The sequence below is a fragment of the Pongo pygmaeus genome, chromosome 1 (genome assembly GCF_028885625.2).
Source record: "Pongo pygmaeus isolate AG05252 chromosome 1, NHGRI_mPonPyg2-v2.0_pri, whole genome shotgun sequence".
Taxonomy (NCBI): domain Eukaryota; kingdom Metazoa; phylum Chordata; class Mammalia; order Primates; family Hominidae; genus Pongo; species Pongo pygmaeus.
In genome coordinates, this window is record NC_072373.2 from 25786592 (window position 1) to 25809838 (window position 23247).

The following is a 23247-nucleotide window of genomic DNA, read 5'->3' on the forward strand; positions in this document are numbered from 1 at the left end:
GTGGGTGCAGGCTGCTTCCTCCCGGGTACCTGGCTGGAGAACACGTAGACGTTTGCTGTCTGCTCATGAGGCACTGGGGAGCAGAGACTTCTCAATTCCACTTGTTGTTCTTTTTGTGCCTGGATACACAAAGGCTCTATTTTCAGTGGCTCAGACCTGCCAGCCTCGATGAGGAAGGGTTTGTTTGCACCGCATCTGGATGTGGGAGTGAGGTAATTCAGGCAGGTGGGGTAGGAAGGAGATTGCTAACCTCAAAGGAGTTCCCTTGTGCAGAAGGAAAATTACCAGCTGTGTTTACTCTGCAATTGGATGGAGGAAGGGCTTGCTCACTTTAGTCAGTCTAAGGGGAATGTTTCTGGGAGGTGTAGGGGAGAAAGAGGCAAGAAAAACAATCCCATAGGATCCTTGTTAATGAACTAATGACCCTGTCGGAAGGTGTCAGGTCCATTATACCTGGTGCACATTTATCCACAGCACATCTCATACCTGTAGGTGTATATTCATGCAACAAATATTTATTGAGTCCCTACTATGTTCCAGGAGCTTTCTAGGGTTCAGGAATACAACAATGAGTAAAACAAACAGGGGTAATTGTCCTCGTGGAGATCAGAGCCTTGTTGGGTGGAGAGGCATTAATTAAATGATTGCAGGAATCAGTGCGGGGCAGGGTCTTGCAGGTTGCTATGAGAGCGTATAAGAGGGGAAAATGACTTAGTATGAGTGTGGAATTGTCCAGAAAACCTTTCCTGGGGCACCCAGGTCTACTGGATGAACAGGGCTGGGGTGGGGAGAAGAACATTTCAGGTGGAGGGCACAGCAGGTGTCAAGCCCTGAAGTGGGACAGAACACAACATTCCAGGAATGGAAAGAAAGCCAGGAGGGAAGAATGGAGCAGGAGGAAAGGTAGGTGGGGTCAGCTGCTCAAGGTCTAATGGGCTGTGCGAAACCCCCCTTACTCTTCTCCCAGGAGCAGTGGGCAGCCATTGGGGGTTTTAAGCTTGGCAGTGACACGGCCAAGATTTGCAATGACCATTCTGTGTTGACTGAATGGAGTTGTGGTTCTGGTTTTAGGTGTGGTTGGGGCCACCCAAGTGAGAGAGTGTCAACTGTGTGGGCTGGTGAAAACGTAACTGTGAACACTAGATGAGCTGAATAGTGGGCAGATGTGGAATCAAGGGGAAAGTGATGTTGAGGGAAGGAAGACGGGGTCCCCAAGAGGGCATGGACCATAGTCTTTCTGGGGCTAGCTTTAGCCTCTGAAGGCCATTTTGACCTTGAATTTCTTTCTTTTTCTTTCTTTCTTTCTTTTTTTTTCAGACAGAGTTTCATCACTCTGTCACCCAGGCTGGAGTGGGTGACTCACTGCAGCCTTGACCTGACCTCCTGGGCTCAAGCAATCCTCCTACCTCAGCCTCTTGAGTAGCTGGGACTACAGGCACGCACCACCATGCCCAGCTAATTTTTTCATTATTTTTTTTAGAGACTGGGTCTTGTTATGTTGCCCAGGCTGGTCTTGAACTCCTGGGCTCAAGCGATCCTCCTGCCTCAGCCTCCCAAAATGCTGAGATTACAGATCTGAGCCTCCATGCCTGGCCTGGCCTTGAGTTTCTGATGAAACCTGGGAAACCACATGTTTTTCTGAACACCTGGGAGCAACCCTTCTTTCTACTTGCTCAGACCTACCCACCTAGCTAAGTGCTTAACACACGGACTGTCACTGGCTTAGAAGGTCGTCAGAGTTGGCTTAGAAGACCTCAGAGGTCGGCTGGTCCAGAGCTTCTCAGAGGGCATCCCTGGATCCTTGTATTAGCATCATCTCTGGGGTACTGGTTTAAAAACTGCAGATTCCTGGGTCTTACTTCAGACCTCCTGAGTTAGAACTCTCTTTTGGGAGGGATGGGGGTGGAGGATTTGTGGTAGCACCTATTAGGGAATCAGCATTTTGAGCGAGTGCTCTGGGGGATTCTTCTGCACACTGTATTTGTTTCCTGCGTCTTCTGTAACAAATGACCACAAATGTGGTGGCTTAGAACAACATACATGTATTCTCTCACCGTTCTGGAGGCCAGAAGTCCCAAGGCTGTGAAGTCGAGGTGTCGGCAGGCCCACACCCCTCCAGCGGCTCTAGGGGAGAATCCCTTCTTGCCCCTTCCAGGTCCTGTGGCTGCTGGTGTTCCCTGGAGTGGGGCAGGATCTCGCTAACCTCTGCCTTCCTCATCTCATCATCTCTCCTTTTTGTCTATTGTCAAATCTTCCTCTACCTTCCTCTTATGAAGACACTTGTGTATTTAGGGTCAGGATAATCTTCTCATCTTGAGATCCTTAACTTAGTCATAACAGCAAAAACCCTTTTCCCAGATAAGGGACTATTTACAGGTTCTCAAGATGAGGACCTGGTATCCTTGGGGGACCATTTTCTAGTGTGCCACAAACACTGAAATTCAGAAAGCATTGGTGTGGTTAACATCCTTCAGGTAGACCAGATGTAGGAAACTGGAGCCCAGAGAGAAGTGACTAATCCAAGGTCATGCAGCTTGTAACTCACTTCTGAGACTGGAATCAAGGCTCCTGATTCCAAGGCCTTTCTGGGAATCCTGGCTTCAAGGAATAGTGATACCTGACATTCACTGAATGTTACTTCCATACTGTTCTAAGCAGATCTCATCACTCTTCTGAACAACCCTTTGAGGTAGGCTCTACTATGATCTTCCAGTTTATAGATAAAAAAAACTGAGGAGAAAAGAGGTTAAATAACTTGCCCAACATGACAGAGCAAATTACTGGGGAAGCTGGGATAGAAACCGAGGCAGTCAGAGGCCAAAGCGTTCACTCACAGGTGGAACCTCCTCCAGTCAGTCTTATTCCAAATCTGGCCTGTGAATCACCACCTTCTGATATTTTTTGCCTTCCTAGGAAATATGCACCCAAACTTTTCTGGCAGGAAAGGAGGCCCCTGTAACTACTTGCCTTCTTCCTGCTCAGAGCCATGCCTCCAATTCCTTGATGAATATTTGCTTCAAGCTGCACAATGAGCCTTCTCATCTCAGTCAATGGGCTTTATGCAAGGCAAGCAGGTCTTGCAAAGAGGTGTGTGGAGGGAATGCCGGGGTGGGGTCAAGATCCTAATGGATTTCTTAGGCTAATGGCCTGGGATGGGCGCTGGAAGATTCCCAGACCCCAAATTATTTGCAAAAGGCAGAAAAAGAAGGTGGGGCAGATAGGCCTGGACCTTGGGTACATATTTGTCCCTGGCCATGACTCACTTCCTTCTGGAACAGGGCCTCAGGTGAAATGTTTGTCTGCTCCACCTCCCTTAGTGCCTTATAGCTCCCCTCCCAGTGGAGTGGGTGTCTGAGAGTACAGTGCAGCCCTGCCCTTCTGTCCACCCTACAGAGCCCACGGCCATGGCAGCCCAGGCAGCTGGTGTATCTAGGCAGCGGGCAGCCACTCAAGGTCTTGGCTCCAACCAAAACGCTTTGAAATACTTGGGCCAGGATTTCAAGACCCTGAGGCAACAGTGCTTGGACTCAGGGGTCCTATTTAAGGACCCCGAGTTCCCAGCATGTCCATCAGCTTTGGGCTACAAGGATCTTGGACCAGGCTCTCCGCAAACTCAAGGCATCATCTGGAAGCGGCCCACGGTAAGGAAGCGGGCTTGCTGTTGAGTGACATACAAGGTGGAGGGGCCTTACATCTGATCAAGAGGAACTGAGGGAGAAGTTGAGGCTGTGGATCCTAAGTGTCTGGATCTCATATTTCAGACCCATCCACCACCACCTTTTTTTACTTTTTATTTTTGAGATGGAGTCTTGCTCTGTCACCCAGGCTGGAGTGCAATGGCACGATCTCAGCTCACCACAACCTCCACCTCCTGGGTTCTAGTGATTCTCCTGCCTCAGCCTCCCGAGTAGCTGGGATTACAGGCATGTGCCACCATGTCTGGCTAATTTTATATTTTTAGTAGAGATGGGGTTTCTCCATGTTGGTCAGGCTGGTTTCGAACTCCCAACCTCAGGTGATCCACCTGCCTCGGCCTTCCAAAGTGCTGGGATAGCAGGCATGAGCCACTGCACCTGGACCCCCACCACCTTTTGAACTCTTTTTTTTTGAGACAGAGTCTCACTCTGTCACCCAGACTGGAGTGCAGTGGTGCGATCACAGTGTACTGCAGCCTCAACCTTCCTGGGCTCAGGTGATTTTCCTAACTCAACCTCCCAAGTAGCTGGGATCACAGGCACGTGCCACCACACCCAGCTAATGTTTATATATTTTTGTAGAGACAGGATTGTGCTGTGTTGCCCAGGGTGGTCTTGGACTCCTGGGCTTAAGCCATCTGCCCACCTCAGCCACCCAAAGTGTTAGGATTACAGATGTGAGCCACTACACCCGGCCTGAACTCTTGTTCAGAGATTGTGAGGTATAGAGAGAAGAGCATGGATGAGCTTTGGAACTAGGTAAGTTATGTTTGAATCCTAGCTCTGCCTGTGTTGTTTTGGGCAGGTAAACTCTGTGAGCCTTAGTTTTCTCATCTGTAAAATGGCATTTACAGGCACCTTATTTTTCAGAGTTGGTATGAGAATTAGAGACAAATCTCAGAGCATAGTGCCCAGAACATAATAGATGCAGAATACATAGTTGTCATTACTGCATACGGTCCCTGGGCCAGTGCACAATGGAACAACTCAGTGCTGGATGCAGTCAGCCGGTGGGTAAATTGTGACAACATCATTGCTGAAAGGTGCACGGTTGCTCAAGGCCATGAATTGACATTATTCCATCAGGGCTGGTGAGTGGAAAGGTGGGAGCTGGGGTTCTGTGGATGCAGACGGAAGGCAGGGGCTCCTGGATGCGGTTACTGATACTACCCAAAGCTCAAGGGCAAGGGATGAAGAACAGTCCTCCCAAAACCTAGGCCCATGACCTATGACTACGTGACCCCTGTCAAGTGATTCCTCAGGGATGAGAACCTCCCCCATATAGAGTGGTTGTGAGAATTGAGCTCATCCATACAAAGTGCTCTGTTCAACAGAGCTCATAACAACGTCTCAGGAGAGGGGCTATGAAATGACCTGGGCACCTTTTGTCTTCTAAACCATGATAGGGAAATCAAGTCAGGGTTCCTATTTTCTTGGCAGTGGTTGAAACAGAACATAAAGGAAGAGTACTTCTTCTAAAATGGTCAAAATCACTATTTAACTCCAGCTACCTCTACCCTCTTTGCTTTGATCCTGCTGATTTTGTCCAACAGTTTTCATCCCTGAGAATAACTCCTAGGCCATGCTGCCCTCCTGCCCACTGTGATTCATCTTCCCATTCCCATCTGAAACCTATGGGATTACCCTGGTATGTTGACAAAATCCAGATTGGGAGCAATGGTTTTATATTCTAATTTCAAGACAGCCACATTTCATTTCAACAGACAGTTTTTTTGAGCTTCTCTTTTGTGCCAGGCATGGGCTCTGCACTGATTGGGAATGTGGTCAGGAAGAAACTGAGGAAGGAGCTGTGGTCTCAGCTCTGATGGAAAGTGTGGGGAGACAGAGGTGTGAATAAAGGACTGAAGCCCAAGGCAGAATGAAGTAAGAACTGTACAGAGGCATAAATGATGGGCCATGGGAACCTGGGTTGTCCCCACTGGGTGGTGAAAAGCCTTAGGGAGGGGCACCATTGCAGATCCCAAGGGTCTTGGGGTTGGGGAAGGAGGGAGAGAAAATTTTCCTTTAGAGACCAAAGTCAGGTATCAGTTAACCTTTGCTTAGTTTTTCTCCTTTCTTTGAAATCCTTAGAGATTTTATCTCCTTAACCACATAGCCTGTTCTTCCCCAAACCGTGTCTTCATCTGTCCTCATGGTCTGTGGAAATGCGGTAATTGTAGACTGGATGTGCTGATTTGTGGCTGTCAACGGAGGAAGTAAAATTCAGAGCATGAGGCAGTGGAACCTGAGTAATGCAGAAGGTGCAATTGAAGGACTCCTATTTGGAGTTTTCAAGTGCGTGTTGAGTAAATAAATGTGTGTCAAAATTTAACTTCTCCGTCCCTGATCATCAGTGAAAAATTATCACACAGCTGCTTTTGGGCAGGCTCATGCTCACATACCACAAGGGTACATTAGAGAATGCAGACTTATCCTCTAAGATCTTACAGGTTATTGAATAGACTCCTGAATCAGTAAAGATTCTGATCCTATCTCTATGAGGAACATGCATTGAATGCTCAGAAAATTAGCCTGTTCCTAAATGCTTCATTATTATTTTTTCCTCCCAAGAGGCCTTTCAGGGGTTTGCAAAGAGATCGGGGTATCCAGAAATGTGGTGCATTGTAAGTTCATTTGTTGCATTTACTCATTTATTTTTAAATTGTGGTTTGATACACATAACATAAAATTTACCATCTTAACCACTTCTAAATGTACAGTTCAGTGGCATTAAGTACATTCCCATTGCTATGCAACCATCACCACCCTCCATCACCAGAATTTTTTTTATCTTGCAAAACAGAAACTAAATACACATTTAAAAACTCCCCATTCATTCTTCCCCCAATTTCTTTTCTTTTCTTTTTTCTTTTTCTTTTTCTTTTTTTTTTTTGAGATGGAGTCTCTCAATGTTGCCCAGGCTGGAGTGCAGTGGCGCGATCTCGGCTCCCTGCAACCTCTGCCTCCCCAGTTCAAATGATTCTCCTGCCTCAGCCTCCTGAGTAGCTGGGATTACAGGCACCTGCCACCAAGCCCGGCTAATTTTTTGTATTTTTAGTAGAGATGGGGTGTTGCCATGTTGACCAGGATGGTCTGGAACTCCTGACCTCAAGTGATCCACCCACCTCGACCTCCCGAAGTGCTGGGATTACAGGTGTGAGCCACTGCACCTGGCCCTTTCCCCCAGTTTCTGACAACCACTGTTCTACTTTCTGTCTCTTTGAATTTGACTATGCTGTGTACCTCATATAAGTGGAATTACACAGTTATTTGTCCTTTTGTGACTGGCATAACTCACTTAGCATAATATCCTCAAGATTCATCCATGTTGTGGCATATGTCAGAATTTCCTTCCTTTCGAAGGTTGAATAGTGTTCTGTGGTGTGTATAGACCACATTTTGTTTATTAATTTGTCCATTGTTGGTCTTGGGTTGCTTCTACATTTTGGTTATTGTGAATCATGCTGCTACAAACATGTGTATGCAAACTTCTCTTTGAGACCCTGCTTCCAGTTCTTTTTGTTATATACCCAAAAGATATGACCCATGGCTGGATCATGTGGTTCAAGTCTTTGAGGAACCGCTATACTGTGTTATATAGTGGTTGCACCATTTTGCATTTCCACCAGCAGTGCACAGGGTTCCTATTTCTCCACATCCTTGCCAATGTTTGTTGTTTTCTTTCTTTCTTTTTTTTTTTGAGATGGAGTTTCACTCTTGTCACCCAGGCCGGAGTACAATGGCGTGATCTTGGCTCACTGCAACCTCTGTCCCTTGGGTTCAAGTGATTCTCCTGCCTCAGACTCCCGAGTAGCTGGGATTACTGGCACTCGTAACGATGCCCAATGAATTTTTATATTTTTAGTAGAGACAGGGTTTTGCCATGTTGGCCAGGCTGGTCTTGAACTCCTGACCTCAGGTGATCTGCCCACCTTGGCCTCCCAAAGTGCTAGGATTACAGGTGTGAGCCACTGCACCCAGCCATTTTCTGTTTCTTGATAGTAGCCATTCTAATGGGTGTGAGGTGACATCTCATTGTGGTTTTGATTTGCGTTTCCCCAAAGATCAGTGATGGTGAGCATCTTTTCATGTGCTTATTGACCATTTGTAGATCATCTTTGGAGAAACATCTATCCAAGTTCTTTGCCTTTTTTTATTTTTATTTTTATTTATTTATTTTTAAGACAGGGTCTCACTCTGTTGCCTAGGCTGGACTGCAGTGGTGCGATCTTGGCTCACTGCAACCTCTGCCTCCCAGATTCAAGTGATTCTCGTGTCCCAGCCTCCCAAGTAGCTGTGACCACAGGCTCCCGCCACCACGTTGTATTTTTAGTAGAGATTGGGTTTTGCCATGTTGGCCAGGCTGGTCTCAAACTCCTGGTCTCAAGTGATTCACCTGCCTTGGCCTCCCAAAATGTTGGGATTACAGGTGTGAGCTACTGCGCCCAGCCCCTTTGCCCATTTTTAATTGTGTCGTTTGCTTTTTTATTTCATTGCTGCTTTTGAGGGTGACTTGGTACTTCTTCAGTGTTGGGGGCTTTAAGTCCACTGCCTAAATGTGACTCATATGATCCTGGTTCCCACACAGATGTTAATTTCTACCGGCCTTTGGGGGAAAGCAGATGAGATGGGCTGAACATATATGTATACATGTTTTTGTCCTCTCAATAATAAAATAGAGCTTGGTACTTAGATGTTTTCTGAAATCATGCCATTTGACATCCTGCCCCTGCTGGGTGTTTCTGCCTATTCATAAGCAATTGAGCAAAGACTTGCTTGGGCTCTTGTCCCAAGGGTTTCAGGACAAGTTTGCCAGAGGAAGGGCTCAAGGTCAAGCATGGGCTCTCAGGATGAACTTTTGGTTATTCACAATCCTGAGACAATTTAGGGTTGGGCAAGAGCAATCTTACCACAAACAGCATGGTTGGCTATGCGAGATCGGGGTTGTTCTTAGCAGGTAGATTTTTGCCTCCTTATTTTCTGGCTTCCCCTCTGTGCTTGGTCAATGCCCAGCCCAGGTCCTGTGGTTTGAGGAATGCCCAGCATGAGTGGGCCCTGGTACAGCACAGTCAATGATATTCTTCCCTGAAGTGTCCACTTTTTGGCAATTAAGTGGTTTATTGATCTTAAGGAGAAATACAGCAAGACAGCAATGAGGTGATGTCAGCTGCATAGTAAGGACCCAATTTAAGAGAAATGTCAAGGGGATGAATTGTTGGGAGGTTAGGATAAGGATGAGGGTGACAGGCCTCAGCTTGGAGCTTCCACTCTTTCTTCAGCTGCTACATCTGGAGTGAATCTGGAGTTTTCAGTTTAGCCATGATTTATTGCGTGCTGGTTGTGTTCAGGTGCTGGAGAGGAGTCTTTGTGGAGCTTTGGCTCATCAGGGAGAGACATACGGACAAGTGGACAGCTGGCAGGCCACAGAGTGGTTAAGAGCATGAGCTCGTGCGTCAGGGAGATCAGGTTTCTGGTCCCCTCTGGCCATTTGCTAGCTGGGGAACCATGGAGAAGTTACTAACCACCCCAAGACTCAGTTTCCTCATCCATAAAATGGGGATAATAATATTACCCACTTCACTGTTTTTTGGGAGGCTTGGGTTATTGGGAGGCTTGAATGAGGAAATCTAGCTATTATTACAAGACAGACTATCCAGAGGGTGAAATAAATAGAAATATGAACACAATGTATGGGAGTTCAGGGGAAGAAGCAGTTAAATTTGACAGCGAAACTGGGGCAGGTTAATTACCGGAGACATTTGAGTTGGGATTGTTAATGGAAGAGAATTGGGAGAGAGACTGAAGAGAAGGCACAGGTGTGGGCAGAGGTACTGGGTTGTGGCAGTGCATCGGGAGCAAGTGTATTCAGAGGAAGGTGGGAGTCCACTGTGATGGGAGGAGGGTGATAATCACTCACTGTGGGAAACTGACAGACAAAGCTGGAAACATCCAGTGAGGCCAGATCACAGAAGGACAGAGGTGCTGGGTCAAGCAATATGGCTATACTTGAAGATGATGATGATGAAGACGGCAGCATCTCTGGGGGTTCTAAAAACCAGAGCTCCTAAAGTGCAAACCAAAGCTATCAGACATGGTTAACGCTCTAGGAGAGCAGTGTGGCCAAGTAGCCATCATCACTGAGACAGTGTAGGTTTCAGTCACTTTCTGCCTTGGATTCTTGACTGATACCTGTATTTCCTTAGGCCTGGTCATCAGAGGCTGATCCTAGGTTAGAGTAATTTGTATTTATGGAGTGTTTTGAGATCCTCGCTTGAGTAATAGAAAACAGTGTTACTAAAAAGACACGATTGTTATTAGGAAAGATAAAAAAAGGGTTCCAAGTGTGGGTAGGTGGGAGGCTGCCTCTTCACAGAATTCTGCCTCTTTAAAACCTCTCTGACTGCCAATTACTTTGTATCTCTGATCTGTGCTTCAACAGGAACTTAGTAATGGAGAGAAGACTTGGGGTAAGTTCTTTGGGCATCGTAGTGAGATGGAATCTCCTTGCAAAGCTGGGGACTTTCTTTTTCTTTTTCTTTTTTGAGACAGAATTTCACTCTGTCACCCAGGCTGGAGTGTGGTGGCGCAATCTTGGCTCACTGCAACCTCCGCCTTCTGGTTTCAAACAATGCTTATGCCTCAGCCTCCTGGGTAGCTGGGATTACAGGTGCACATCACCATGCCCAGCTAGTTTTTGCACTTTTATTTGTAGAGATGGGATTTCACCATGTTGGCTGGGCTGGTCTCAAACTCCTGACCTCAAGTGATCAGCCCACCTTGGCCTCCCAAAGTGCTGGGATTACAGATGTGAGCCACCATGCCCAGCCCAAAGCTGGGGACTTTCTGTGGTTCCTGAAAGATTCATGCAACATATTAGTCATGACATTTCTTGGTGTGTGTGTATGTGTTTTTCTGGGGTGGGGGCATTTTTGAATTATACTGAGTACCACGTAGAAAAATGGACATTCCATCTACCTACAAACCACTTAGCACCATTCTGTATATATTACTTGTAATTGTCTGTAGCCTTTGCCAATCACTCTGTCTTCCAACCCAAACTCAACATTTTAGCAGAACTTGGGAGGCCTATTAGATATGAATCTAATGAAATTCTGTCTCATGAGCAATGTGACACAGGTAATTGAAGATACAGCTCAGGGAGTTATTTTGGAAGCATCAGCATATTCTGCAGTTAATAGTTGAAGCCATGGGGTTGAATGATGTCACTGAGAGAGAATACTTAGGGGTGTTACTGCTGTATGAAATGGGATAATCTCAGAGGGTTGAGGACCAAGAGCCAGGGGTTCCTTGATACTTAGGGGTAAGCACAGTAGAGGAATGCATGAAGGAGACTGAGGAGAAATGCTCAGAGAAGCAAGGAGAAAATCAAGCGTGAGTAAGGGTATGGAAGTCAATTTCAGAGAGGGAATAGCCAACGGTACCAAATGCAAAGAGAAGTTAGTTATTATTGGTGAATGGGTGAGAGGAGTTTTATAAAGCTATGGATATAGAAGTCAGATTTCAGTAGACTGATGGATGAATGGAGGATGAAGAACAGGAACCTGTTCATCTATTTATTTATTTTTTGAGACAGAGTCTCACTCTGTTGCCCAGTCTAAAGTGCAGTGGTGCAATCTCAGCTCACTGCAACCTCTGCCTCCCGGGTTCAAGTGATTCTCTTGCTTCAGCCTCCTGAGTAGCTGGGACTACAGGCACCCACCACCACGCCTGGCTAATTTTTATATTTTCAGTAGAGATAGGGTTTTGCCCTGTTGGCCAGGCTGGTCTCAAACTCCTGACCTCAGGTAATCCACCCAATTTGGCCTCTCAAAGTGCTGGGATTACAGGTGTGAGCCACCATGCCCAGCCAAGAACCTATTTTAACAGAGTTTTTAAGAAAAGAGATTCTTCCAAACCCCTATTGAGTGTGCTGTCTTTTCTTTCCTCTTAACGATACAACCTTTTCCTTCTTTTTTTTTAAACAACATTTAAATTAAATTTTTTTTCTCTTTCTTTTTACTTATTACTCTATCAGATCTCTCTGCCTTTTACTTGCCAAAAAATGACTGCCTGGAGACTGGGAGCTCTTGGGCACCCGGGGTGAACATTTGCAGCTGCACACTGTTAGAACATCCAGATTGGCTGGTGCCACTTTTCTCTTTAAGTCGCCGCCAGAGATTGCAAAAGACTGAAAGCGAATGAATAAACAAAAAACTAAAGGTCCATCACTAGAGAACCTTTATTTACAAATAAATAAATGGCAAGAAAATAAGCGAGCTAAATAACTTATGGTACTTTTAATGAAGTTACAAAGCTCTCTATGTCCTGAGACATACATACAAGACATATGTGATAAAAATGTGTGTATGTGGCTGGGCTCAGTGGCTCACGCCTGTAATCCCAGCACTTTGGGAGGCCGAGGTGGGCAGATCACGAGGTCAGGAGATGGAGACCATCCTGGTTAACACGGTGAAACCCCGACTCTACTAAAAATACAAAAAATTAGCCGGGCGTGGTGGCAGGTGCTTGTGGTCCCAGCTACTCGGGAGGCTGAGGCAGGAGAATGGCGTGAACCCAGGAGGCAGAGCTTGCAGCGAGCCGAGATCGCGCCACTGCATTCTGGCCTGGGCGAAAGAGTGAGACTGTGTCTAAAAAAAAAAAAAAAGTGTGTATGTACATAAATATGCTTTCATATCAGAAGACAGTTTCTGGAGGGACACTTAAGAAACGTTACCAGTGCGGACTCTGAGGCGGAAGGGATTTTGTGTTTTACACCATTATTTACTGTTGGTTTTTTTTCTCATGTTCATGTATTAGTTTTTCAATGAAAAACAGGTAAATAAATTTTTGTTGTTGTTGTTGTTTTTGAGACGGAGTTTCGCTCTTGTTGCCCGAGCTGGAGTGCAATGGCGTGATCTTGGCTTACTGCAACCTCCGCCTCCTGGGTTCTCCTGCCTCAGCCTCCCGAGTAGCTGGGATTACAGGGGTGCACCACCACGCTTGGCTAATTTTTGTATTTTTAGTAGAGAGGGGGTTTCACCATGTTAGCTAGGACGGTTTCGAACTCCTGACCTCAGGTGATCCGCCCACCTTGGCCTCCCAAAGTGCTGGGATTACAGGCATGAGCCATTGCACCCAGCATAATTTTTTTTAATACTTGAAAAAAAGTCAGCCCAGAGGAGCTGTTTCTGCCATTTCAGCAGGAGCCAGCACCTTATAGAGGCTATGGGGCTGCCACCTGGAAGGCTCCACCTCACACAACAGAATCCCAGAATCCCCATTGCCAGCTTCATCCAGACCCCATGCATCTGCCCTCAGCCCACCCTCCTGCTTCCTGGTCCTTTCTGATCTGCCCTTTCTTCACCTCTATGAAGTAAGAACGAAATGATTCTCTCTCTCTGTGGCCAGACAGTCTTTGATGTAGTGCAGCCCAGGATGCCTCCGATTAAATGTAGGCTGACTTCTGTTTTGTCCCTCGAGGTCCTGCCCTTTTTCCCTCACAGTTTGCCTGGTGAACAGGTAGACCCATCTCTTCTTTAGGATCCAGTACGTAGACTGCTCCTGCATCCTACCTTTCTAATGGACAGGCATCATCTCCCATCCACTAAGTCTTGCAGCCATCATCCCTATTGGGCCCTTCTCATTTTTCTCTCTTTGTGTTTTTTCTCCCTTTGTGGATATAGCCTGCATTCTATTATTATGCACCAGCCTTTTTTCTCTGACTTTTTCACAATGTCAATCTTGGTTTGCTATATACACCAAAAGCACCTTGAGGCCAAGAACTACGTGGTTTCTTTCTTTTCTTTCTTCATTTCACCATGTTTCCCTCTTTCCCCTGCCTGCCGTGGTTCAAAGGGTACTGGATACAGAATGGGCACTCAAAAAATCCTTGCTGGGTAAACAAAGAAAGGATGACTAAAGCATGTGTCATTGTGCCCCAACAGAGTGCCAGGGCCATGAGATTGCTTGTAGGCAGATGCCAGTTGAGATAGGTGAGTGGAGGAAGTGTAGGCCAGATATGTGAATGTATCGGAGATGAGTTCTCGTCTCAGGATACATGGTACGTCTGACACCTCGGTGTGTCCATCAGCACATGGGGTCATTATCATTTAGTCAAGACTTTAATGAGTGCCCACAGGGTGCACAGCATTTTGCTAAATATTCTTCTAATCTTCTCTTTATGTAAATAGGGGTGTTGTCTGAATGGGTGAGATCATTTTTCATCACATATTATCTCAGCCTTTGCCTTTCTCCTACCTCCCTGCTCCTCACCACCTTTTCACACCCACACACCCACACCACACATATAGTATTAAAACACTAGTCCTGTCTGGGCGCTGTGGCTCATGCCTGTAATCCCAGCACTTTGGGAGGCCGAGGCAGATGGATCACTTGAGGTAAGGAGTTCAACATCAGCCTGGCCAACATGGTGAAACCCCGTCTCTACTAAAAATACAAAAAAAAAAAAAAAAAAAAAAATTAGCTGGGTGTGGTGGCATGCGCCTGTAATCCCAGCTATGTGGTAGGCTGAGGCAGGAGAATCACTTGAATCCGGGAGGCGGAGGTTGCAGTGAGCCGAGATCATGCCACTGCACTCCAGGCTGGGCAACAAAGCGAGATGCTGTCTCAATAAAATAAAATAAAATAAAATAAAAAATAAATAAAAAATGAAAACACTAGTCCTGGCAGGGGTTCTGGACTCCAGCTCCTGCTCTGTTCACCCGCGGCTGAGTGACTATGGGCAGGGCTCATCCCCTCTCTGGGCTTCAGAGTCCTCAGCAATAAAACCATGTGATGGGCAGTAGACAATCCTGGGTTTCTTCTAGCTCTGCAACCTGGGACTCTGATGTTCCTTTCCCCAGATTGCCACCGTCACTGAGCACCTTGTGACTTGTGTTTTGTTCCAAATTACTTTCAGGAGTTGTGTCCCAGCCCTCAGTTTATCATTGGTGGAGCCACGCGCACAGACATTTGTCAGGGTGGTCTAGGTGAGTAACTGGGAGAGTCTTATTTGTTTTGGGAGAGGGCGGGTGTGTATGTGTCATGAGTAAACATCAGACGAAGCTGTGAGACTTCACCGAGTGAATTAGGTACCTGATGTGTCCGTCTGGGTTTGTGTTTTTGAGACTGCATTCTTCACTGTGAGTCCAAATGCTGGAACTTCACTGTAGGTCCAAATGCTGGAACTACCTCTTGGCTCCCCCTAATGAGAGATTTTGCCAGTTCATTTAACCACTTTAATGCTAGAGCAAGGAGCCAGGATTACAGGTGTAGAGTAGATATCTGTGCTATACTGTGTTTTTGTTGTAGTTACCTTTAAGTAGACATAATTTGTCCTTTGGAATGGCCATATCTAAGTAATTACGGGCTGTCATAATAAGTGCTTTTATAATTAGTAAGAAAACAGGAATCTTATTTTTCTAGCCAGGCATTCTTTCATAGGCCTGGGATCCTGTAATCAAAAACCTTCATTTCTGAACTTATCATATTCCTTTTAAATTAGGGGCTGTTGAGTTTAAGAAATAATTTCATTTAGTTTTGTAAGTTCTAGCCCCCATTGTCAGAAACTGAGGTTCTCCGTGGTAGCAGATGAGCTTTATTGCTCTCATAAGCCCTCCTGATACCAAGGCCTCACAGATGGGAGTTTCTGCGTTGAATTGGGCAACCCTTACATTTCATGGACAACATGGCTCTGAATTGAATTTGAGGGGCTTCCAAACCACCATCCAGTGACAGCTGCAAAATACAGAACTGGAAATGAAGGCGAAAAAGAAACAAATCCTGCTTACTGAAAATCAGCAAAACAAACACAAACCTCAGCATCACATGGACCCCATCACCACTCCCCCCCTTTTTTTCAGGACGTTTTCTCTTTTTCTCTTTCTTTCTTATTGCAACCAAGAAAGCCCTTTCTCTTCAGCCTGCTGGAAATGTTCATGATTTTGAAAATCATAAGACATTTTATTTTAAACGCTTCCAATGTTCTCTCCTTTAATGAATATAGCAAATGTACCTTAGAAAGAGCTCACAGAGCGTGACGATCAACCAGCGGGAACGATTCGGGGTGCCGCACACAAGCGCGTGCCCCGTTCCCTGAAAACCACAGCCTCCATTTCCCGAGCTTTTGTGTGAGGGCTCACAGAGGGGTAGCGTTCTGACCTTTTCTTGTTCTGGGTAAGTGTGGTGCCTTTTTACTTCCAGCTCCATGTTTAACCTAATTATGCATGTGTCTCAGGGACACACAACTTGGAAGGCGACTCAAACAGCTCCTTGTTGGAGATGTTTTAACTTTGGGAAAGGTATTTAATAAGTACCTTTTCCTTGATGGGCTTGGATGGATTTTTCTTTGAATAGTTTTAAGCAAGGAGAAGTGAGGGTTTCCAAAAAGCGGCCTGAGCGTTACCATGGTGAGTGCGTGCTGCCAATGGAGACGGAGGCTGGAAGCACAGGAAATGAACCCAACCAGCTCTCCGAATCCAGCTCACATCAGAACAAATGCGGCAGCCTCTGTGGTGGCTGCCCCGGGGAGCCAGCCGCTGCGGTGGTGGTTTTTAATGAACAGAGCGGAAAGGGGCTGGGGAGTCCAATCTCCTGAAAGGAGCCAGGTGCAGACTGAGCCTCTGCCAGTAGAAGAGGAGATTCACAGCGCCAAGGCTATAACCCAGAGCGTCAGGGTAGGGAGCTAGGGGCTGAGTTGCAACAGCCTCTGTGGCCTGAGGGATCTGAGTCAGGGCTGGTCCTGAACAGTGGGTGAATTGTGAGAGATTAAGAGGAGAGATTCCCCACTCGACATACCGTGTGTATTCCCAAAGAACAAGGGAGCAGCACACAGCACTTGTTGAATTGGGGCCTGATATGGATTAACGTTTGTTAAATGTTCTGTTGGCTTTTCAGAGTACAACACAGCACAGTGTGATCTGCTCTAAGGGTTTCTAAAAAAGATGTTTTCATATATATATACTTTTGAGACAGGGCCTGGCTCTGTCTCCCAGGCTGGAGTGCAGTGGCCCGATCTCAGCTCACTGCAACCTCCTTCTCCTGGGCTCAAGTGATCCTCCCACCTGAACCTCTTGAGCAGCTGGGACAGCAGGAGTGCGCCACCACACCCAGCTAATTTTTTTGTATTTTTTGTAGAGACAGGGTTTTGCCATGTTGTCCAGGCTGGGATTTTTTTAAAACAGTTGATTTGTATAATGAAAATGATGTCTTTTTCATAGAGTTCTGTGTTATTATTTCATCATTATTTTGAATACACACAGTATAAAAATTAAAGCAACTGAAAGGCACCCGGTGAAGTCTGTTTCCCACTGTCTCCAGTTGACTCCACTGACTCCATTGCTCACTGCCTTGCAGCCATACGAAAAATTCTCTCCGTGTTTCTTTGTGCAAATTCAAGCAAATCTAAGTACATATTCTAAATATCCCTTCTTGTACTGAAGGCAGCACACTATCAACACTGTTTGGCACCTTGCCATTATTTGGTGTTATTTCACTTAATAAAGTATTTGAGAGATCTTTCCATAACAGTCTATAAAGAACTTTGTTCTCTGTGAACCATTCCAAGTGTTGCACTCTGTCATTTGTACGCACTGTGGTGGATTTATCCTGCCTCCAAAGGATGGACATTTGAGTTATTTTCTCTCTTGCACTCGTATAAAACACATGGCAGTGGATCTCTTTGTTCGCACTTCATATTGAGCGTGTGAGGCTATTTGCCAGCAGGTCCAAAGTCTGGCTGCTTCTGTCAGGGTGGGCTGTGTGTTGTCCCTTCCTCCCTACTGTCCTTGCTAAGCCGGATTTTCATCCTAAATGTATGAGCCTCTTGGCTACCATCAGAGCTTATGCTTACTTAGAGCCCAGGAGCTGGCTTTCCTTGAAGACATATTTTAGGAAAGTAAAGATTGAGGAAGCTGAATGCCAAGGATCCAATTGTTTCAAGTAATTTTTCCTGTAGAATATGACTTTTCTTTGGACAGCTCAGTCCCTGAAGGAGGACAGTATGATTTTACCTCCACTTAAGTAATTAAATGAGTAAATCCTTTGTTGAAACAGCCCTCAAACGAAAGCCCTCCCACGACGCTCAGGCCTCCTGGCACACTGAGAAGGAGAGTTCTTCTTCAAAGTTGCTGTTCCTGGCAATCATAGCCTTTCCTTGCTCTGTCTTCTCAGTGGAGCCCGTTCTCACCAGGTCTAGCAAGGGCCACCCACACTCAGTGTCCTACTGGAGTGGAAGGCAGTCTCAGGGTCGCCCCATTTGGTGATGGAATAAGCTATAATGTGCGGTCCTCTGTGGGTCATGTCTGTGGGTGCTTTTTCCAGTGGACGCTCAAGGGTGCACGTCACTCAGGAAACTGCAGGAACCCAGCCAGTTCCTCCACTGCTCGTTCCAGCACAGTCTCTCTCCCTTGCATTTTGGCCTACGCACATCTCAGAGCATCTTGAGGTCTCTGTGGCCACTCAAATAGACTTTGTCCAATGAATATAGTACCCATTTCTGGCTTTGTGCACCCCCTTATAGTAAGTCATACCCATATATCAACCAGAACTGCTTTGGTCACTGGCTTTCAAAGTCCAACCCAACTATTAATAGCTTAAGGAAAAGGAGAATTTATTGGCTCATCCAACTAGATCATGGAAGGGGAACGGCATTGTTGGCCTCGGAGCCTGGTTCCAGGGATCTAAATGTTCCTGGCACACTCTCTGCCCATCTCTCTTCTCTGTTGGTATCTACAGGTTGGCTTCATTCTCTTCCATGGCAGACAGGATCCATCTGGCAGCAAACGGGACCACTAATGATTCCAGACTTTCCCTCAGTATAATTGTAAACCAGCTTTGGTTTTACAGATCTCAGAAAAGGACTGTGATGTTATGGTTTGGGTCTTCTCCCACTCCTTGAGCCAGTTACTGCAGCCAGAGCAGTGGGCCCAGCCTGGGTCAGGGGCCCACTCTTGCTGTTGGGAGCCTCTTGTGACTGGGAACCTCCTCTAAAACCACAGGGAGAACTATCCAAAAGTAGGGGGCATGGCCATGGCTCTGGGCAGAAAGAATAAGGCAGGTACACCCCAACATGTAAATGGAGGGGGATCCCAGGTCTGGCCCAGCCTGCACTCTCCCTCTCCAAGGCCACCTCTGCCCTCTGAGCCCCATGGCCCTGGCATCTTTCCCCTTCTCCTAAATCCATCACTCTGCAATGCTCCTGGAAATGCCTTTGCCAAGGGCCCCTCCTCTCTCTCTCTTGATCTACCACTAGCAGTGCCTAATTCAGCATGCACGGGTAGTCTTCTTGGTGCACCTCTGGCCTCTCCACCTCAGTTTTCACAGCTGTAAAGTGGGGATATAATCAAAGCCAGCTGGTCAGGTGGTTGTGATGGATAGAGAGTTGACACTTGGTTCCTTGTCCTCTAGGAAGTGGGGGCTACCATGGGTGGAGGGGGATGTTAATAACTCTGGGAGTCCTGACTGTGTGCTCCATGAGACTGTCTTACACATCGATATATCCATGGTGCCTGGTGCCTAGCAGGGCTCCATAAATGTTTGTTGCACTTTTGATCTGTTGGTGTAAACCCCTGCCTGTCATCATTATTAAATCATTTGAAAACACAGATAGCCTAAATCCAAGGCTTTTTGTATTTTTCATTTTCCTTTTCCAGTATCACTTTTGGCAATTAGGATGGATCAGGCATTTAGAATAAAAATTCCATCCTGAGGTTGCCTATGTGTCTTTATTTTCAAAGGATTTCAGAGTTTCATGCAAACCAGCTTGTCTGCATGTCTGTCCCCAGCTTGCTGACACTGCTGGGTGGGTACATTAAGGGGGTTGGAGGTGCTGGCTGATTCTTGACAGTGGAAGGATGTCCTGGGAGCAGGTCATGAAGGAGACTGTCCCCAGCCCCTGCTGGTGGCTGTGGATAAAGGAACACAGTGCTCACTGCATCCTGGGGACCCCAGCAGGACTCTCAGAGTAGGCCTGTCTCTCACAGGCTCAGCAGTAACTCCTAACTCTACCTGCCATGCAAGCTCCATCCAGTTCTTATCTGAGTGCATCCACAGGCAGGGAAACACTAAGGCGTGGTATCATTTGTGCCTATGGTTGTGAAAATGCAACAGGACTTGAATCGTCTCTATGTGTAAACAGGCCCAGAGGCCGCATGAGCGATGCTACTGTATAAAAGTAGAAGATCTTGGTCTCTGAAAAATGAAATTTGATGCTTGCTGCTTTCAGGAATGGGGAGCAAGAGACTTTCTTCTTTCCTAAATGAGGACCAGAGACTTCCAGAATGTAGAAAGAAATTAGAGTGCTTTTTGAATAACACATGCTACTAGGTTTATCCAAACTTTGAATCTAGTGGGTAGCTTATTTTCCATTGGGAGCAGGATTCATGAGTGAGATGAGCTTTGCCTTAAGGGTTTGGTAAGTGCTGGGGTTTCTTTCTCTGTCTCCTGCCTTCCCCATCTATTTTTCACTCTGTCTTATACTCCGTGTGTTTGTGCCTGTGTGTGCTTTTCTCTTCTAACTGCTTTTCTCTATTGACCTGATTTTTCTCTTCACCTCTATAAATGGATGTCTTTTTCATTTTTGTTGCATTTATTGAGTTTTATATTCTGTATTTCTGTTTTGTAAAGAGAATGACTCGACCTTTTCATATGTCTCTAAAGGCAAACAAGGAACCAACAGCAACAACCTAAATCCAGTTGCCTTCTCTTCTGCATACTGCACATTGATTTTCCTCTGTGAGTCCACGCTCCCCCATGGAGCGAGGCCTGGACTCCTGGAACAGGGGCCTGGCGTGCACACCGCTAGTCAGTAACTGGGAGTAGTGTCAGCATCTTTAAGATCACTTTCCTGGACACCTTTTGATCTGTAGCATCCTTCGAGGACTGTGGCAAAGTAAATCAATTCACTAGGACTGAGCAGATACTTTTAATGAGCAATCAGGGAAGCCTCAGGGAATGTAAAGGGCCAAATCTACTCATTGATTCTGGAGAGCACAGGGTCAGGCCTCCGAGGTGGGAAAAACTGCAGATGACAGCTCCATGTGGCCCAGGGGGCTTAACTGTGATTCGGGGGAAGTTCACTTTGCTACCCGTGGTGGCTCCCCTTCTCCACGGCGCATCAGCGCATCGTTTCCCTCAATCTTGGGTCCTGGTGCTCATCGCCCTCTGGTTTTGTTCCACTAACACCACTCTCCTTTCTACTCTGAACAAAGGGTCCCCAGGACAACCCCTTCCACTTTAATGAGAGTTTGAGGCCATGGATTACAGGAGGATTTGCATATTGCGCATTATTTCAGGAGCACGAAAGAATTCTGCTTTGCGTGGAGAGTTCCACAAACCCTCACTAACTTAGCTCCTTTCCATATGATTGCAGGAGATGAAGTACAGTCATGGAAATCAGGGGTGATTTTCATATCACATGACAGTTGCTACAAATATCCAAAAACCCACGTCTGCTCACTGCCATTTCATAATTATGTTGTCTACCAGGCCCCTCTCCAAATCTTTTGTTCAAGACATTAATAGAAAAGCACAGCATTATTATAATTTTTGAAAAACATATTTTGATAACTTTCAGTATAATTGTTTTTTTATGGCCCTATTTTTTGTCTGAAGCATTTGCCAAAGGGGTCCTTCCTGTAAACCAAAAGTATGACCGCAGCAGGTCTCTATCAATTCGAGGTTTTATTTTGTTAGGGTTGAGGACACATCTGGGAAAAGGAAACACAAGTCACAGTGGAATCTGTGACCTGTTCTTTTTCCAAAGAGGGTTTTGGGAACTTCAGTATTTAAAGGGGAAAGAGCAAGCAGGAGGGAAGAAAAAAAGGAGAGGGTAGACAATAAGGCAAGTGGTTACATTCTTGTGAGGCTCTGATTAGTGCTCAGTGAATCTACATTTTACATGTGAAAAGAAGTGGGTAGAGGAAAAATCATTTATGCATTTTTCTTGTGCTTAGTAAATCTGCATTTTACATGGGATAAAGCAAGCCTGTGAAATTACAACTATCTGTTTGGGAACAAAAGAAAGGTAGTTTTTGGGCGACTAAATTCCCAAGCTTAACTTTTCCTTTAGCATAATGAATTTGGGGTCCCAAGATTCTACTTTTCTTTCACAATGCACAGGAAAGGTTAAGAGTCCTGCCTTATGGGAATGCTGGGCTCCTTCTGCCAGGGGAGACTTCTTTTTGCCAGAACAGAATTTTGTCAGTGTTCTCCGGTTTCACCTACTCAAAGGTGACCTGACTATTCCTCACTTTGTAAGAAAAGTGCAAAATTGCCGGTGAGCCTGAGTCCCCAGGAAGACACTCCCTGAACCTTATGAGAGGTGGCAGGTGGTCCTAGGCCAGGGGGTGCTCTCTGAGCTCCAGCTTGGTTGAGCTGCCTGAGGTTTGGGTCTGAAGATCAAGTCGTAGAGTGTTGTTGATTCCTACTCAGAGTGTTGCTTGTTAAAATGAATCTGTTCTGCATTCTAGGGGGTAATTATTTTAACACCTTTCACAGACCCCAGTGTTAGGACTTGACTTCACACCTACCAGCTCTGCTTTCTGCCTGTGGCTTCAGTTTTGCAGACACCATCCCAGGGCCTAAGGACAATTTCTCTATCACAGACTGGCCGTGAGTCTTGGGCTTCTTCAGCTCTCTCTGACTTACTAGGGGTACCCTGCTGTCCCGCCTCAGCCATTAGTTCCAGCACATGTGGATGGTTCTTAAACGGCATAACTAAAAGAGATCTGAAGACAATGCAGTTGATCAAGCATCAGTAATGCAATGTCCCAGTCCCCAAGGCTCAATGGAGCCTATGCATGTTCTCTTGGGGATGTGGTTGAAGAGAAAAATGTGGAGGCAAGCTGGCGCAGAAGCAGGAAGAGTGAGGTTACAGGCTGTGTTAAGGCCTCTGTCACATTCGGGGCAGCTGTGGGCATTTATTTGAAGCCCTGGCAGCAGCATCTGGGACTGGCTGGGAGACATACACCCTCAGTTCTTCAGTAGGCTGGCTCCTGCCATCCAAGGAATAGAGCAGGATACTCCCAGAAAAGGCTGGTCCTTCTGGAAGCAAATCCACACCACCTGCTCACGGGAGAAAGGACAGGTGATGCCCTTCTTCTAAGAGGCCGTGAACCTGAGGAATGGAAACAAGTCCCATCTAACAAGTCCTTTGCAGACACTGTTCTCTCTCTAGTGCTTTCTCTTGGCCCTGTGGTTGCTGTGTCACCTCCCTCTTGTTGTCTCAGCAGTTCTTGCTGACTTCCGGCTGGGCAATCCCTCACCAGCTGGCAGAAGTGGATTGGATCTTCCTTGTACAGAGTGCAGTCTATTTTTCCCACAGTGCTCCCTGTACCCCCATAGTCACCTCGTAAAGTTACAGATGGCATTTCTTGCTGGCTTAGGGAATGGAATGAGGCCACTCCATACCTTGCCCCAAACCTGCTCCTTGAAAGTGGAGCAATTTGGTTTACCCTCTCCCTTTGCACTTTGGTTTACCATCTCCCTTCTGCTCCAGGAGGCCTCTTTGTGCCTCCCTCAGGCCCCATAGGGTAGCTAAGCAGCCCTGGGATGT

The 23247-nt window shown here is 46.3% G+C and overlaps 1 protein-coding gene across 1 annotated transcript in view; it reads left to right on the top strand.

Annotated features, from left to right (window-relative positions):
- Positions 1 to 3404: 3404 nt before the first annotated feature.
- CAPN8 (calpain 8) overlaps positions 3405 to 23247 on the top strand; it is a 73495-nt gene continuing 53652 nt past the window's right edge. The window contains exons 1-2 of the mRNA XM_054451747.1: positions 3405 to 3641; positions 14614 to 14683. Of these exons, the coding sequence (XP_054307722.1) occupies positions 3405 to 3641; positions 14614 to 14683 (307 nt within the window). The remainder of the gene's footprint in view (positions 3642 to 14613; positions 14684 to 23247) is intronic.